This window comes from Trichosurus vulpecula, chromosome 9, assembly GCF_011100635.1.
Source record: "Trichosurus vulpecula isolate mTriVul1 chromosome 9, mTriVul1.pri, whole genome shotgun sequence".
Taxonomy (NCBI): Eukaryota; Metazoa; Chordata; class Mammalia; order Diprotodontia; family Phalangeridae; genus Trichosurus; species Trichosurus vulpecula.
Genome location: NC_050581.1, coordinates 197302966 through 197321023, shown reverse-complemented (window position 1 = coordinate 197321023; position 18058 = coordinate 197302966). Strand labels below are relative to the sequence as shown.

Genomic DNA, 18058 nt, shown 5'->3' with positions numbered 1-18058 from the left:
TGCTGAAAGAAACAATGGTTACAGAACAGCAGGGAAAGACTTGTAGGAACTCAGAGCAAAGTGAGAAGAACCAGAACAATTTGTACAACGACTACAACGGTGAAAGTGGAAAGACCAACGACCGAGTCAGAACCGAATTCTGTCTGACTGTAATGAACAAGCTTGGACCCAAAAAAGAGATAGGAAACTTACTCCCACTTCTTTGCAGACATCGGAGACTATGGACGTGGAATGCTATATAAATGGTCAGACTTTTGGGAGATGTTGGGCAGTTTTGCTGAGCTGTCTCTTTTTTCTCCTTTCAGATCCCATTATAAGATTATATGAAGACAAAAGATATCAATAAAATTTATTTTTAATAAAAGGTTGGAGCTAGACTGTGAAGAGCTTAAATACCAAATAGAGATTTTGTTTTATCCTAAATGTCATAGGAAGCCATTGAAGATGCTTAAGCAGGAAAGTAATGTGGTCAGACTTGTGCTTTAGGAATAGCAGTTTGGCAGGGCATGAAGGATGGATCGGAACAAGGAGAGACTGCAGCCAGTCATTGAGGTAGCCCAGGAGATGAGGGACTAAACTAGATGTTGGTCATGTAAATGGAGTAAAAGGGAGAATGTGACATATAGAGAGGAGGTAGGATTGAAAAGACTTGGCGATAAATTAGCTGTAGGGCATGAGGGTGGGGGAAGAGTTGGGGACAACTTTCAGGTCAGGAACCTGGGTGATGGGAAGGATGGTGGTGTACTCAACCAAAATAGGGAAATTAGACATCTGTGGGGGGCTAGGGAAAAGATAATGATTGTTGAACTTTGAACATGTTGACTTGGAGATGTTCATGGGACATCCGGGTGGAGAAATGGAGTAGGTGATGTAGAAGTAGAGCTCAGGACAGAGACTAGGGCTGGATATCTTGATTTGGGAGTCATCTACATAGACTTGATGAACCCCTGGAAGCTAAGGAGACCAGCAAGAAAATGAATGAATGAAAAAGCATTTATTAAGCACTTTCTCTGTGCAAATCACTGGAGATATAAACATAAGCCAAGCTTTTGCTCTCAAGGAGTGAACCTTCTAATGGGGGGGAGACCTCACACACACAGAACACAGTTGTAGCTGCGAGGTAGATGGAAAGGTCCCGTGGTCCTTAGGGTACAGTAGCAAAGCAGGTAGCTCTGCTTCTTCCATGTCATTTCCAGTGATAAAATTACATTACATTGGTTTCTACTTTTGAGTCATTTGATAGTGGCAGGGACTTGGATGGAGAGAACTCTCTTCTCTGGGTTTTCTGTTACCATGGCTGTAACACCCACAGGAACACTTAGTTGCCAAGCTGCGTTTGCACAGGAGGTGGTGGTCTGGGGGCCACTGCTACTCCCAAGACCTCAAAGTTAGTATACTGGGATATCTTCACTGCAGTCTGAGGGGAGATGGTGGTCAAGGAAGTGGTGATGGTTTGACTTGCTTGGCACACACTACCTCCCTCAGCGTGCCTTGTTGTTTTGTTCTTGAGTGCAATATATAGACACAGAGAGGGGAGAAACTTCTTTCTGGTCTCATCTACCAATTCTCTCGGGACAATGCAACTTAGCTGGTTCTCATACCAATTCCACCGAAGACTCACTTTTCCCTCTGCTACTTTTTGCTGCTATTCTAGGTAATGCTGTTTGTAACTGTCCATACTCCTTGGTATTCTTGGAAGCCAGTGTCTCCAAAGAGAGAGGGGTTTCTTGCTAAGATTTCTGGCCTCCTTTGACCTCGTTGGTGTGGTAATTTCTGTACATCAAAATGTAGGCTGGCTGCAGCTATGTGCTGACTAAGACAAGTACAGTTTTTGAGTTCATAGACTCTCAAAGGATCTGAAAATTTAACCAAAGGCCATCTGGGTTTCAAACATTCCTTCACTGATCGCTAATTCTTTTGAAGCAGAGGATGTACAAAGGCCCAAATATGTTACCTCTGCCTGCAGCTACTTAAAATACCTGGAATAATAGGTTTTACCTGAGCTTCAAACAACCAGGGATGTATTTGCCTGGGTGACTCTCAGGATCTGAGCCCCAAGGCTTGTTTGGCCTGGTCAGATTGGGACTGTTGTAATCTCCCACTGCATTTCCTTATCTTTATTCTTTATTAATTTGATCTTTGATGCTCTGGCTACACACAAACAGCTGGTTCTATAATAATTCCCACATCAGGAAGTTTTCCATTTGTTAAAAGGAAGTCAATAGTATTTTGTCAATGCTTTGTTCTGGGTTCACCATATCCAGAGGCTTCTGGCTCCCCTCTGCAAGAAAGTGCTGATACAGTACGATCAGGAGTTTTCTAAGTGGACTCAAGCTTTTGACAACTTTCATTTCTTGATTCCAACCACTGTGCCCAACAAGGAACAATTCAACAAAACCAAGCAACACACCTATCAAGGCCAACAGGACAGAGCCTGCTATTCTCTTTTTTTCCCTGGTGGTGCCCTCATCTTCATGAGTTCAAATCTGGTCTCAGACACTTAATAGCTATGTGACCCTGGGCAAGCCACTTAACCCTGTGTGCCTCAGTTTCCTCATCTGTAAACTGAGCTGGGAAAGAAAATGGCAAACCTATCCAGTATCTTTCCCCCCCCCAAAAAAAAACCCAAATTGGGTCACAGAGAGTCAGACACGACTGAAATGACCAATCAGCAGACACCCTTATTGTCTCCCCTTACGAATAGGGATTGTTTTCATTTATTGTATTTGCATCTCTAGTGCCTAGCACAGTGGTTGGCACATAGTAGCTACTTAGTAAATGCTTGTTGATGGATTGATTTGACTGTTTTTTGACATGGTGAGTATGGCAAGGATAGAAGATTAAGAGGAATCAGCATTGCTGATTGCTGTAGGACTCTCAATGACACCAACTTTACCAACTTCTTTATATGCCTCTCTGAGGAGAGTCCAGGAACCTTCTTTGAATTTAGCTACAATGTCTTGATGTCCCCTGGTTCTGTTTCCAGTGGGAAGGCCATTCCAGGGGTGGGTCAGCTTTTTTACAGTGAATCTCCTCACACAGGGACTGACCCATACAATTTCTCAGAGGTGGAAGAGATTTCTGATTCACTCATTCTGATACAACCCCACCTTGACCAAGAATTCCCTCAATGATTTCCTCAACCCACTGGTCACTGGGGAAAGGAGGGCCTCACATTAAGACTACCTACAGTTAGCTGAATGCAGATGATATACGACCTAAGAATAGCATGATTCTTAGACTTTCTGCCCCATTGTCCAGCACTCAGCCCTGTCTCTTTAGAAGTGAATGAATTTGGAATTCAAAACTTTAAAAAATGGTAAATGATTGTTTTAACATGTAATGGGGGGGGATAAAATATTATATAAAAAAAGAAGTGGACAGGAACCACATTTGCTTTTTTTTTTTTTTTTTTTGCCTGTGTCCTGGGTTGTCCTTGCCAATATTCATCACCTTCAGGATAGTACCTAAAGCCTTTCCAGTCTCATAGCCTTTGAGAGCCCAGGATCACCACCCACACGCTGTGCTGAGGCAGCTAAGCAGCATAATAAGGTTATAAGTAATCATTTTCTCTTTTCATTTCCTTTCAACGCGGAGCTAAGAATTTTTTTTTTTGCAAGTATCATCCAAAAGGCAATTTTACACAATAGTAAGTGTTATTACTCACCAACATCTCCCTGTAAGACATCAGGTCTGATTATAGCCAGTGTCCTTTCAACAAACAGTTCGAGATCTTTTGATTTAGCAAAATCTGGAAAAAATAGAATGAGATGCCTCCTCGCCTTTTCTGGAACGTCTACGAGATCGCAAACAGGTAATAGCTCCCGCTTTTCCAACAGCTCTCGTATACTGTGAAAGTGAAAACCATTATTAGGGATTAATTTTAATTCAATTATCATCTACCATCTAGACCGATATTTTGGATTTGATGAATAATACTAGTACTTTACATATATACAGTGTATTACGATTTCTAACCTGCTTTTCATCTATTATTTCTGTCCTAGGACCATGGACTCTGAGAGATGACCTTTCACTTTGCCTGGAGTCAGCCCACTATGCCACTTCTAAGCCATTTCTAAACTACAGCACCTACATTGTGGCCAGCAGAATCAGGAAGCAGTTAGGTGCATGTTGTGACTAAATACATCACACACTAAATCTTGAATCTGGAGTTAGAGATCAGACCTTAGCTCAAATTTAGCCTCAGGCATATGTTAGCTGTGTAACCCTGGAAGTCACTGCACCTCTGTTTGCCTCACTTTCCCACCTAGAAAATGGGGATAATAACAGCACCTACCTCCTAGGGTTGTTGTGAGGATCAAATGAGATCATATTTATAAATTGCTTAGCATGATGCCTGGCGCATAGTAGGTACTTCACAAATGCTTGTTTCCTTTCCTTCTTTCCTTCCTTCCCACCCCAGGACCCTAGACAATGATAGGTGAGCTTCTGCCTTCTCTTGTCTGGAATCAGGCCACCATGTCACTTCCCAGCCATTTTCCAATCATGCCCTATCCCCTGTTACAACTCAAGCTCCCCTTTGCCTGTTGTCTCCCCCTGCTAGAATATAAACTCCCTCAGAGCAGAGATAACATGCTCACCTGTATCCCCAACAATAGCACATAATAAATGCTCAACAGATACCTTTTCATTCACTAATTCATTCATTCACTGTCCAGGGTTCAGCATGAGGCATCGATTGGCTGCGTGATTCCAATGCCTCTCATGGACTATATTTCCATTGGGCTCTGTACATCCAAGGCAATTTCTGATAGGAAAATTGGCCTTATCATGACAGTGGTTCTATTAGAACAACCACAGTCTCTCTAGGGGATTCCCCATACATGTGAATGACCACATAAGAGCAGTTTCCCATCGAGTCTCTCAATTCAGCATGTGCAGGAGTACTTTAAATCCATGTCCTCACCACCAAACAACATTGAGATGTTCCCTTTAAAGTTTTCTCTTTAAATATCCCAAGAGCACTGTGAGGTAGTTGGTTAAGGCACCTGAGGCCCAGAGAGGCTAAGGGGCTTGCCTGTGGTTACAGAGTTAGAATTCACATTCAGAACCAGGTCTTCTCTACTCCAAGCACAGAGCTCTTTTCCCTATTCCCCATGCTATTTCTCACCTGCTGGCTCTTAATTACATTCATCAGTTGCATTGGAAACTTGAGTCTCTTCTTAAATCTCAAGTTCATAGGGAGGTGGCCACTGGGCAGATTTCTCATTTCTGAGTTTTGAGCGGAAGTGCTAAGGCTGCTAGAGGAGAGAGGCAGCCAGAGTCTCTGGAATGGTTGGGCCAAGTGAAGCCTCTTCCAGTACGGAAAGCAGCAAGCTTGGATTTGATGTCAGCCTGGCACAAGTCATTTACCTTCTTCAAGGCTGTTTCCTCAGCCATAAGCTAATAAAGACGTAGCCTAGCAGAGTGAACCGTGTGATGGATTTGAATACTCCTCTGCCATTTATCAGCTGTCTGTCTCTGGGCAAATCATTTAACTTCCATGTGGCTCAGACAAATCTGCTTGGTCACAGAAGGGGTGTCCAGTTGATGGAGCAGATTCCCTACGTTGGTAAAACCACAGATCTTTCCTGGAGTACAATGAGGTCAAAAACAACTTCTTTCCTAGGATTAGAGTTGCAAGGATCTCACACATTATGTAGATAGAGCCTGTCATTTTGCAGAAAAGAAAACTAAGTCCAGGAGCCGTTAAGTTTTCCCCCAATCAAGTAACAATCATTTATTAAGCACCTACTACATGCCAGGCACTCTGATTTGCCTAGGGTCACTTAACTTGCGTACAGCCTTTGTCAGTGTGAGCACTTCCTCCATTGACAATGATACAAGCCCCTCTACAAGTGGGGATATGGTCTTTGAGAGTTGGCCAAAGATTTCCCCTCTTCAGGCTGACCTGAAGGTCTGATAGGCTCTCCCAGCTTGGCCAAGTTGTAGGGCGTCTGTCCATAGTCAGCTAGAAAGTGTCTGAGGTTCTGGTAGCCTAGGTCCTTAGTTAAGATGACCCAAGCAACAGGGAGAAGAGGTCCAGGATGCCGGACACTCGAGCTGGGCTCAAACAGTGCAATAAAGTTTTCTCACAATTCCCACCCTTGAATAAAGTTTTCTTACAGGACAGAAATTGGACTAGACCCATAATTGAATAGAAAGGGAACTCAGCTAAATCCAGAATTGAGCCCCAAGATGGAATCAGCATGGTTCACTAGGCTCCTGCATTATTAGACACATCTGTGAGCCGTCAGGTTCATTCTGACTGTTCAGTCTAGGACTTCCCTTGGTTCTCTGCTTTGCTTTTGCAAGTTGCATCCAGATTCAAGTTATTTTACAAAAATAAATTGTATCATATGGTTAAAATCTGGGAAAACAGGAAAATCCACAATAAAAAATATTCCAAATTAAAAAAAGAAAGAAAGTGTCTGAGGCAGATTTGCACTCAGATCTTCTTGACTCCAGAAATGCAACTCTATCCACTGCCCCCCCCAGCTGCCTCCTAATTAAATGTGATACATTAAGTAACATGCTTTCTAATCATCTGTTTCAGACACTATGTTCAATTTTGACTAGGTGCTGAGCTAAAATGCCTCACCTGCATAACAATACTCTGCTTGGATGTTCTTGGGAATTAGAGGACGTGCATTTGGAAAATCAGACACATCATAAATTACTTAGAATGACTCAAATGTTCTCTATGGACACGATCCTCTTGATGCCTCCAAGTGGCATGGAGGGGCCATGCAAATGGAAGGCAATCTCTGGGCATCCCAGCAGGCTCTAAAGTCTCCAAGCATGGTGTTGGGGGTAGCCTGGGTGCATGGCTAGACTTGCAGAGCCTGTCAGACCGCCAGGTCAGCCTTAGAAGAGGAAATCTTTGGCCAGCTCTCAAAGACCGTCTCCTGAGCTGTGAGGCGGTTTGTGTCTCTGTTGGTGGAGGAAGTGCTCATACTGACAAAGCCAGTGCAGAGTTGTTCAGAAATACAAGCAGATTCATGAACTCTCTGTGCATTCACATTGTTCCCTTTAGGGAACACCTAGTTTTTTGTCTTCTGTGGATCATTTTGCCCTCACCCAAGTTTCCTCTGGGAAACCCATAACATAGTTTCTGTCTTTTTGTTGTCATTGATTGGTCATTTCAGCCATGTCTGACTTGTCATGACCTCTTCTGGGGGGAATTTTCTTGGCAGAGATACTGGGGTGGTTTGCCAGTTCTTTCTCCAGTTCCTTTCATAGATGAGAAAACTGAGCCAAACAGGGTTAAGTGACTTACCCAGGGTCACACAGCTAGTTAAGTGTCTGAGGACAGATTCCAATTCAGGAAGATGAGTCTCTGATTCCAAGCCCTTGCTCTATCCACTGAACCACCAAGTTTCTACCTAGGTCTCCATTAATATGGGTAAAAGATTCCCCAGTACTGTGCAAGCACTGAAGGTAATAACATATATCAGGCACGCCACAATCTTTACTTCACCACACATCAAATACAGAACAATGGAAAGAATTCAGGTTAGCTAGTGATCATCACAATAGTAACGTATATCCACGAAGTATACAGGCAGCTAGGCAGCACAGTGCCAGACTCATCTTCCTAAGTTCGAATTTGGCCTCAGATACTTGGTAGCTGTGTGACCCTGGGTAAGTCATTTCACCCTGTTTGCCTTGGTTACTCATCTGTAAAATGAGCTGGGGAAGGAAATGGCAAACTACTCCAGTATCTTTGCCAAAAAAAACCCAAATGGGGCCACAAAGAGTCAGACATGACTGAAACAAGTGAGCAACAGCAACAATCGAATGGCAAAGCATTTTACAAATGTCATCTCATTTGATCCTCACAACAGCCCTGGGAGGTAAGTGCTATTATTATCCCCATTTTCTAGGTAAGGAAACTGAGACAGATGGAGATTAAGTGATTTGCCCAAGGTTATATGTCATAGGTATCTATGACTGGATTTGAACTCAAGTTTTCCTGTCTCTAGGTCTAGTTTTCTATCCATTGTGCCACTTAACTGCCATAAAGAGTCAATATAATTTTCCTCCTCTTTCCAGTGAGTCCTGCCTTCTCTTCAATGATTTATAAAACCCTCTAGACTTATAATATCACCCTATGGTTTGGTTTCCCCTACACGGTAGTGGGGTTTCCTCACATCTGGGTGAATGCTGGTTTTACTCTAGGGCCCCACTTAGCCCCAAAGGCTTAGACTCTCCTTGGAAAGAAATTAATCTGGGGCTTCTAGAGATACAACCCTTCATTGAACAGTAAGTTGTATTGTTAATGTATTTTTATGTATTGTTAATGTGTTTTTGTTTAATGAGAAGATCTTTCCCATCCATTAATAGGCCCACATGACTTGCCTGAGTCACATGGAAGCCTGAGTCACATGAGTCTGCTTACTGAATGAGTAGAACACGAAGGGGTGGAGCAGGGAGCGGGAGCAGAACTGAGAGGGAGGAAGTTGGTTAGAGCAGTTAGAGGTGAGGGAAAGCGAGGAAGCAGGCAGCTATCTGTGAGTGCCCTAGCAGGAGGAGGCTTGGGCATGGTGGTGCCCCCTGCATTGTTATTGTGTATAGACTTCTGTTTGCTATGATGGGTTTGGTTTTCTGGTGTTGAGATTTGGCTTTCTGGTATTTGAATAAATGTTTTGGTTCTGTCTTCCATACGGAGAGTCTGTTATATTTTGCGATTCAGAACTATGTCAGCATATTCATAGCCACCATTGGCGCTGTGAATATTGTGTTGGTGCTACACAAGTCTACCTTCACAAGGGTCCTCCAGTCTTCCAGATTCTTACCACCACCCTATGAATCAGACTAGCTCAGAAAGAATATGCAGTAGGGGTGCTACAGAGGCAACTCCTTCACCATTAACCCTGCACTGTCCAAATACCTCATAATCATTGCAGAGGACAAAGATCAGGCTTCTTTCTCTCCTTTTGGGGCCCACCTGCATGAACGCCTTCTCCCCCAGAGGGTGGCACTACCAAGGAACTCCTCCTTCTCCATATAAAAGGCAAAGTCCCAGAGCTCTAGAATCTGAGGTTACTAGAGAGGCAATCTCCTTTCCATTACACCCGAACCATCCAAATAATTCACAGTTAATAGAGATGGGGGTTTTTGTTTTGGGTTTGGGGAGGGGTTTTTCTTTTCTCCTCCAACTGTGGCTCAATCCCTTGTTGCTCCTTCAGCATCTGGGCCATAATTCTCTTCTCCCCCAGAGGTTAACTTTATTCAAGAACCCCTCCCTGTCCCTTTCTCTTTAAAAGACTGGGTCCCTAAGCTAAGAAGTTGCACAATATGAAGAAACCACCCCCATACCTAAACACGCACACACATTTAAGCATGTGGTTTCATCCTTGCTTGAAGTCACATGATTGAAAGGCTCCCTCAGTGTCTTTCAGTGTTATTAATGGCATCCCACCCTAGCCAGAAATGAACATTCACAGGCTCTTAACTCTTCTACCCTCTGTTCTATGCTCGAATTTCTCAAGGTTTCGGAGATAAGAACCAACTCAAAACTCATGGTTTCCTATAAACAGCCCAGCACAAAGCTGTGGCTCCAACACCATGACAACCTTCCCCCATTGTGAAGACTCAAAAACTCTTAATTAATGAGGCATGAATAGGTGTGCCCACAGTCTCCATGGGGACACACATCTCCTTTTGCCCTCATTAAGTTGTTCAGGGAACTCCTCTGATCAGTCTTCTACACTTCCAAATCAGTTCAGCTCATCCCCTTACAAAGAGAAAAAGATTTGTATTTGCCATTAGCAAGCTCTCCAGGGTCAGAAAGAGAGGAGAAAGGGAAGGAAAGAGTCTGAGTGCAGAGAAGAGCCAAATTCTCCCATGGCTAGAGCACAACTCAGTCTGGATTGGTTCCTCACCTTTACCTCTCAACCAGTCCCAAATAAGATCAGAAAAAGAGTCCATTCTCTCAAGGCCATAACCCTCTGGGCTCCTCTCCAGCTGCTTGAATATACCAATCTTCAGAGTTAGAAAAACAAAGTTTGAGTTTGCCCATGTTTTGGATTTAACTGAAAGTTATGAGATATTTTTTAACTTAGCTGAATATGTGAATTGGAACAGTATTTAATACAAGCCTTTGTGACTTAATAATCATGAGGAGAAGGCCAAATGGAAAGATGGGCCATTTTTTCCAAGTCTTATCATACCTTTTTGGTTTCTCCTCTTCTTCCTCTTTTGGTTCTTCTGGTTGACCTTCTTTATCTTCTGGTTGACCTTCTTTTTCTTCTGGTTGACCTTCTTTATCTTCTGGTTGACCTTCTTTTTCTTCTGGTTGATCTTCTTTTTCTCCTGGTTGACCTCCTTTTTCTTCTGGTTGACCTTCTTTTTCTTCTGACTCTTCCTTTTTTTTTTCTTCTCCTTCTCCTTCTCCTTTTTTAGCTTCTTTCACCGGGGATCCCAGGGAAATGCCCAGAATGTAACTTGGGTTACTTGTTGTATATAAGACAAAGTCTTCAAAATCAAACTACAAAGAAATAAAATCTCAGTTATTTATTACAGAAGACCTACTTCCTGCAGTCATCAGAAATTAAATTATCTTATTACAGTTAATTTCACAAAGTGAATAATATTTGCCATGGGATGATATTGTGCTAGGAAATGCCAAGGGTGAAAATGTTAAATGTCTCCTGAATAGATTGGAAAGCCTGTGAACTATAGAACAATATAGTTGGAAGGGACCTTGGAAATAAGCTAGTTCAAACCCTTCATTTTACAGGTAAGTAAACTGAGACCTCAAGATTAGAAGTGATTTAGTCAATGTCACATAGCCACTCATTGGCAAAATCAAGACTAAAACTTCTGTTCCAGTATTCTTCCCATCATCCTTTCTTGCTTCTATTATTTTTCCCCTTTTTTGGGAAAAGACAAGAATTCTGAAGGAGACTGTGGAGGGCCATACAAGGAGTCAACTGAAAGAATCAATATTGAGCCTGAATAAGAGAAAACTTGGGAGGAGGGGCTTGCATGATGTCTGTCTTCAAGAATTGGAAAGGACGTCATGGAGAAGAAGGATTATTGTTATTGTTGTGGTGGTTGTGGTTGTTGTTATCATTATTCTGTTTGGCCAAAGAGGGCAGTACTAAGGGAAATGTGGAAAAGTGATAACAAGGCAGATTTTGACGTCACTATCAGGAAATCTTTTGGATAATAAGAGCTGACTAAAAGTAGAATCGCTCCCTCAGAAGTACTGGAGGTCTTTAACACTTGATGACCATTTGGCAAGTATATTGTAGAGGAAATTGTTGCATAGAAATAAATTAGATGATGTGACCTCTGAGGTGCCATTCTGACACAATCTTGCTCAGTTCAGGAGTGGAAGGGAGAAGAGAAAGTATCCCATGTAGTGAAAGAGAGATATGTCAGTAACTCAGAAGAAGTCATAATGGAATGTTTATCACATATAGGAATAACAAAAAGCTGAGAGGAAAGAAATCATGAATGGACAAAGGTTTGAGATCCAAATCATTTCATTGGGCTATAGAAACACGGGCGAAAGAAGTTAGATGAAATTTAATTTAAAAAATGTAAATTTCTATTCATGGGCTCAAAAAAATCAATCATATAACTACAAAATGAGAGAAGCATGAATAAACAATATTTCATGTGAGAAAGACTGAAATTTGTGTGGATTAAAATTTCACTAAGAGTTAGTGATGACAGCCAGGGAAGCTAAAGCAACTTTGGACAACATTAACAAAAGCACGGGCACCAGAATGAGAAAAGGCTTAGTCCCACTATGCTACGCCTTGGTAAGATTACATCTGGAGTATCATATTCAGCTCTAGGTGCCACATTTCAGGAAGAATATGGAAAAGCTGGAGCATGCCCAGAAGAAGAGGAGGAGGGTGATGAAGGAGAAGAGACCACAAAGATCATTAAGGGAGACCCTGCCTCAAGGAGTTTATACCCCGCTACTGAGAGAAATACAAAATGTACATGGATAAGTCAATACAGGGTGATTTGAGAAGAGATCACTAATAATTGGGGGTCATAGAAGAGGTTGCACCCACGCAGAACTGCAAACAAAGATAAGCATATTTGAGAAGTGAAGATGAGGAAGGAGGACTTCTAGGAAAGGGAGATGTTGCATCATATGGATGCATGAAAGGAAGTAAAACGAAATGAAGCTGGAACAAAATTGGAATCAGGTCATGAAGGCTTTTAAATGTCAGGCTGAGAGGTTTACATCAAAAGCTAAAGGTAATAGGGAGCCATGTAAAGTTTTTAACACAGAAGTAACATGGCCAGCCCTGTGTTTTAGGAAAAATTATTTTGTCGGCTTTGTGTCAGCTTCGTGGATTAGAGAGGAGGAAGACTAGAATCAGGAAAAGCAGTCAAGAGGCTATCAAAATAGTACAAGAGAGGTGGTGAGGACCTGAACTAGGATAGTGGATGCAGAAATAAATAGAGAAATGGGGACAAAAGCTAAAGATCTGACAGAAGTAGAATCAGTGAGACTTAGCAACTGACTGGATTTGGGGGTGATGGAGAAGGAAGAGCCAGGTATGACTAAAGATACCAGCGTGGGTGATGGGTTGAATAGTGATACCCTCAACAAAAATAGACATTTCTATCTGTGAGAGCAGGAGGTTCTTGTCCTATGATCAGATGATCCCTGTCCTCCAACTCCAGTAGATTTAGTAACAGAAAATAATGAGCTGATAGCACAGAGAGTTAATAGTCACTTGAGATCAAAAGCAGCTTCAAGGAATGTGGTGCCTGGGAGCAAAGAAGAGAGACAAATGTGGATTGAAGGAAAAATGGGGAATTGAGAGTACAGCCATAGTGAGGACTTCACAAAAAGAGAAAGGACCTCAGGGCTATGCAGTACACCAAGTTTGAGCTACCTTGGCCACATATGTTCCATATATGTGAGTCTCACTGCCACTGTTCTCAAAGTTTATGCCCACTCTTCCCATGGACACTGTGTATTTCTGGGAGATTGCACCCAGGCTCATAAAGGAATGTTTTATAGCTACTGCTCTGGCTATGCTGTTTTAGTAAATGTCTTTGTTTTGAGTCAATTGTGTCTACTAGCTGACTGTTACGGAGAAGCACATTGGTAGGGGCCCATGAATTATACTTTTAGGAGTGAAGACCCAATGAATATACCACTGAATCTGGGAGTAGTAGCCACCCTCTATAAAAGTAGCCAGAAGGGATGCTATATAGAGTAACAGAAATTTTCTCTAAGACAAATATCAAGAATATTTAGATCCCACTACATTTGACAAAGACAATCATTTCCCTAGACTTTTCTTACCTTGTATGAATCCTCATGATAAAAATCTCTAGTTTGCTCATCATCTAGGATCCTCTGCTCCTCTGCTACTATGAGAACACCAAAATCCACAATCTTCAATTATAGATTCATGGTAGGTTTCAGAAGCATTGATGGGCAACAGAGTAAAGAAATCCTCAGGTTACTCTCTAGTATTTAACAGATTGTTTGGAGTAGATTTCATTTCCTATGAAAACTACACCTCTTAAGCTGCTTTAAATCTACAAACAGGGGGGCCTTTCTCTGTGCCCCTTTCCTTTGAGCCTGTAAAGGCACTATTCAGAGGTATAGAAAGATGTGTCACGTTGGTGCTGAAGGCTGAAATGCTGACAAGAGATTATCAACCTCCTCGGAGGTCAATTTACATGTTACTCTTTTAAGTTGGTTGCATGGAATGTCTGGGCACATTTCCCCATAGAAATAATATTATAAACAATGATCAGATTCCCAGGGCAGGTGACAAGTACTTATTTAATGCAGAAAGTGGCTGAAACCCCGCACACTGAGAGAGAGAAGCCATAGAAAACCAGATGGCCTCTAAGGGGCATTGTAGCCCTGGATTTGTGATCCTACAAGTGATCTTGGCTGAGCTACTTAATGCTCCTTAGTCTCAGCTTCCTCATCTATCTTTAAAGTGGGGGGGGGCAGTTTAGGCAAAGTGAGCTCACTCACTTTGCTACCTTTTAGGGTACCCATTTCATCTCATACTTTGGGCCCATTATCACTGTAAAATATCACCTCTGTCATCAAGACAACTGGCTGGATTTACTGCCAAGCAAGGCTTTTCCTACTGCTCACTGTTCTTACTGACCTGCATTTCCCGGTATGAAGTGGCTCAAAGCCCTAGGCACATATAGTTAAGAAAGGTGAGAATGTGGAACGAAGGACTCAAGGACCTAGCTTCCCCTGCTTGGAGTTTGACAGGGTTGCCCTTCCCTCTCTAGGCATGTAGAGCACTACACCATCCAGGCCCAGAGCTTTGGGCAATTTCTTTGATCCTGGCTCAAGTAATCAGGAACATAACAGGTTCTTCCTTGGACCTCAAGCCACACATTTCAATCTCTTTATCATGATCTCAATGGTCCCTGGCAGTGTTCTGTCTCTGTGTGTCTGTGTGTCTCCCCTGTTTCTGTCTCTCTATTTATCCATCCCTTTCTCCATGCTTTTCCTATTTCTAGTTTGTGTATCACAAATTTCCCTGGCCAGAATCTATTGCCTCTGTCTGCCTTTCTGGATTAAGTCATCTGCTCCACCTATCACTTAGTGGGGATCACCCTGCATTCCATGCACCATATATGGTCCACCATGCACCATATCATTCCAGTATCACAAGGATGTCTTCATGCCTCCTTTGCTGAACCTGGTTCTCCCTTGTAACCCTCATTTTTCCTGGAATGGGACTTCCTCTCCAACTGAAGACGTGCTCTAATAATGGATCTGCACCTCCAATGGCCTATTAAAGACACATATAGCCCATCTATGAAAGAATATTGCTTTTTCCCTTCCTCCCTCCATCCCTCTCTTTTTCCTTCATTCTTCTTTCCCCATTTCCTTCCTCTTCCCTTTTCTTCCTTTTGTCTCTCTTTCTCTCCCTCAATCTTTCCTCTCCTCTCTTTGATTCTTTCCTCTTTCTTTTTCTTCCTCATTTCTCTCCCTCAGTCTTTCCTTTCCTCTCTCTGACTCTTTCCTCTACTCCTATTTTCTTTCTCATTTTCTCCCTTTCAACCCTCTTTCCTTCTTCTCCTCTCTCACTCCTATCCTTCCTTCCCTCTCTTCCTTTCCTCCTTTCCTTTGACTTTTCCAAAGACAATAATAAGCTGAACATAAGGTATAAGCAAAGATAAATAGGATGCTAACCTGGACTCCAGAAGACTCATTTCTAACTGAAATTTACCTTCCGGTACTGGAAGCATTTCTCCTCCTTAAGTGGATCAGTAAGGGAAGTCTCACCCTTTTGACATTCATATGAACTTGACTGTGGTTTTTTTGTTTTTGTTTTAAAAATATTACTCACCATTTGTCTAATTTCTTCTACTCTTTCCTCTTCCACAGCACTTGGTCTTATTACCAATACATTGTATATATCCTCTAGGATAAAAATAAATTGGTTTTTCTTACAAAGTAATGAATGAGGGGGTTTTGTACTAAAATATAAACTCCTAACTTCTAATTAACACATCACTCAGCCACCTTTGCATGTGATTGTACCATTTTAATAAGGTCTTCTTACCTCCACCGTCCTTGGCAATTTGAAGTTGATCTCCAAAGTCTTTGAGTTGTTTGAATGGGAGCAAGTTATAAAATTATGCCCCCCCCAATCTTTCTAACCTCTTTCTAGCCTGCACAACAGTGGTCCTCAAGTGAGTAACAGGAGAGAGGTGACAACACTCTCTTGTGAAGAGATCGGGATCCTCTTGATACAAAACTTTGCTTCCCAGGGAATCACATGGAATGCGCTGAAGAGACAGCTTGCTATTGTGAATGGAGTTGTCCCTACCTCCTTGATTACAGCCAGGAAGACCTTATTGTGAATCTTTCCTGGGACACTTACTAGCTATGTTACCCTGGGCAAGTCACTTCAGCTCAGCCGACTTTGGTTTCCTCACCTATAAAATGGGAATAATTGCATTTGCTATTATTGCTGGGGGATCAGACAAGTTTGTGTGTGCGCGTGTGCGTGTGTGTGTGTGTGTGTGTGTGTGTGTGTGTGTGTGTGTTACTCTGCAGACTTTGAAGCACTATATAAATGTTAGCTGCTGTTGTCATTACTGTGGTTATTGATTCTTAACCGACTCTTCTGTTGACAAAGCCAACCTTGGGGCAGAAAAAAGAAGAGCGGCCTTAGATCCTGGGGTAGTAAGCTAATTCATATAGAGCTGGGAGAGACTTCAGAAGGCGACTAGTTCAAGCCCCTCGCTTTAGAGATGAGGGCACTGAGACCTAGAGAGGTTGAATGACTCGCCAAAGGTCATACAGGTAATAAATGGCACGACACTGAAAGTAGCTTCATATTGACTCTGAAAGTAGTAGGTGGCCCTTAATTCTGCTCTTCTGGACTCTTGGTTCTTGACCCTTCTTTGTGTTTCCCTTCTGATTAGTCATGAGAGAACAGCTTCCTTAGTTTCCTCCCATCCTTTCCTTTCATTCTCACTTTCTGCCTTTCTCTCTCATCTCAAAGCTGTCTCTGTCTCTCCTTTTGTCTTTATGTCTGTGTGTCTGTCGGTCTGTCTCTCTCTCTCTCTGTCTCTATGTTTCTGTCTCATACACACACACACACACACACACACACCACTTGTGAAGTTCTCTTGGTCTTGTGTCCAAGGAAGGTATTAATCTATCACAATCTCTTTCCAGAAATAATTACCATAAATGTGCATATTATGCATGTATATATATGTTTATGTATATATATAAGTGAATGTGTATGTACGTATGTATCTATGTGTATGTGTGTGTATATATGTGTATATATGGATATAGATATATGTATATATATGTATATGTATGTATATGTGTATATATATATATATATATATAAAAGAGACAGAGAGCAGACACAGGGTGAGTTGAAGATGAAGGGAAGATATCTAAAAGAAATAAAATCAAATTAAGGGATGAGAGAGCAACATACTGAGAGAGGGAGATAGGGAGAGATAGAATGGGGTGGGTTATCTCGCATAAATGTGAAAAGAGGAAGCAGTTCTGAGGGAGGAGGGGAGAGGGCAGGTGAGGGGGGAATGAGTGAATCTTGTTCTCATCAGATTTGGCCTGAGGAGGGAATGTCATACATACTCAATTGGGTATCTTACCCCACAGGAAGGAAGAGGGAGGAAGATAAAAAAAAATAAAAGGGGGGGATGATGGAGGGGAGGGCAGATGGGGGTGGAGGTAGTCAAAAACAAACACTTTCGAAAGGGGACAGGGCCAAGGGAGAAAATTCAATAAAGGGGGATGGGTTGGGAAGGAGCAAAATATAGTTAGTCTTTCACAACATGAGTATTGTGGAAGGGCTATACATAGTGATACACACGTGGCCTATGTTGAATTGCTTGACTTCTTAGGGAGGGTGGGTGGGAAGGGAAGAGGGGAGAGAATTTGGAACTCAAAGTTTTAAAATCAGATGTGCAAAAACAAAAAAAAAAGTTTTTGCACGCAACTAGAGAATGGGATGCACAGGCAATGGGGCGTAGAAATTTATCTTGCCCTACAAGAAAGGAAGGGAAAAGGGGATGAGAGGGGAGGGGGGTGATAGAGGGGAGGGCTGACTGGTGAACAGGGCGACTGGAATATAAGCCATCTTGGAGTGGGGGGGGGAGGGTAGAAATGGGGAGAAAATTTGTAATTCAAACTGTTGTGAAAATCAATGCTGAAAACTAAATATGTTAAATAGATTTAAATTAAATAATTAAAATTTTCAAAATGTGCATATTAGATCTTTCGAATTCTTCATTAAAGATTCTATTTTCACTGTGTAAAGGGCATTTGTGGTATATCTGCACATCGGTTCTGCTCCTGGATGTTGTCCCTAATAGTGTTTAGCGATTTTGTGGTTGTCATTGTCTCCTTGTTTGCTTGATTTTTTGGTCAATGATATATAATAGTTTCCCCCCATTAACCCACATGAAGAAATTGTACATTTATTTATCTCTGGGTGCTCTACGTCTGATCCCTAGGAGATTACAACAGATTTATTTTTACCTGCAAACAGGTAAGAAAACAATGGCGTAAGATGCCAGCAATGTTTTC

General features: G+C 42.1%; 1 protein-coding gene across 2 annotated transcripts in view; it reads right to left on the bottom strand.

Moving 5' to 3' along the window:
* NME8 (NME/NM23 family member 8) overlaps positions 1–18058 on the bottom strand; it is a 69300-nt gene that overhangs the window by 21229 nt on the left and 30013 nt on the right. The window contains exons 8-12 of one of the 2 annotated variants that reach the window (XM_036737400.1): positions 15327–15400; positions 13295–13387; positions 10288–10495; positions 10179–10227; positions 3668–3849 (exon numbers count right to left, since the gene is read on the bottom strand). In XM_036737400.1, the coding sequence (XP_036593295.1) occupies positions 3668–3849; positions 10179–10227; positions 10288–10495; positions 13295–13387; positions 15327–15400 (606 nt within the window). Of the gene's footprint in view, positions 1–3667; positions 3850–10178; positions 10496–13294; positions 13388–15326; positions 15401–18058 lie in introns of both variants that reach the window. The other variant, XM_036737399.1, reaches the window with a different exon arrangement.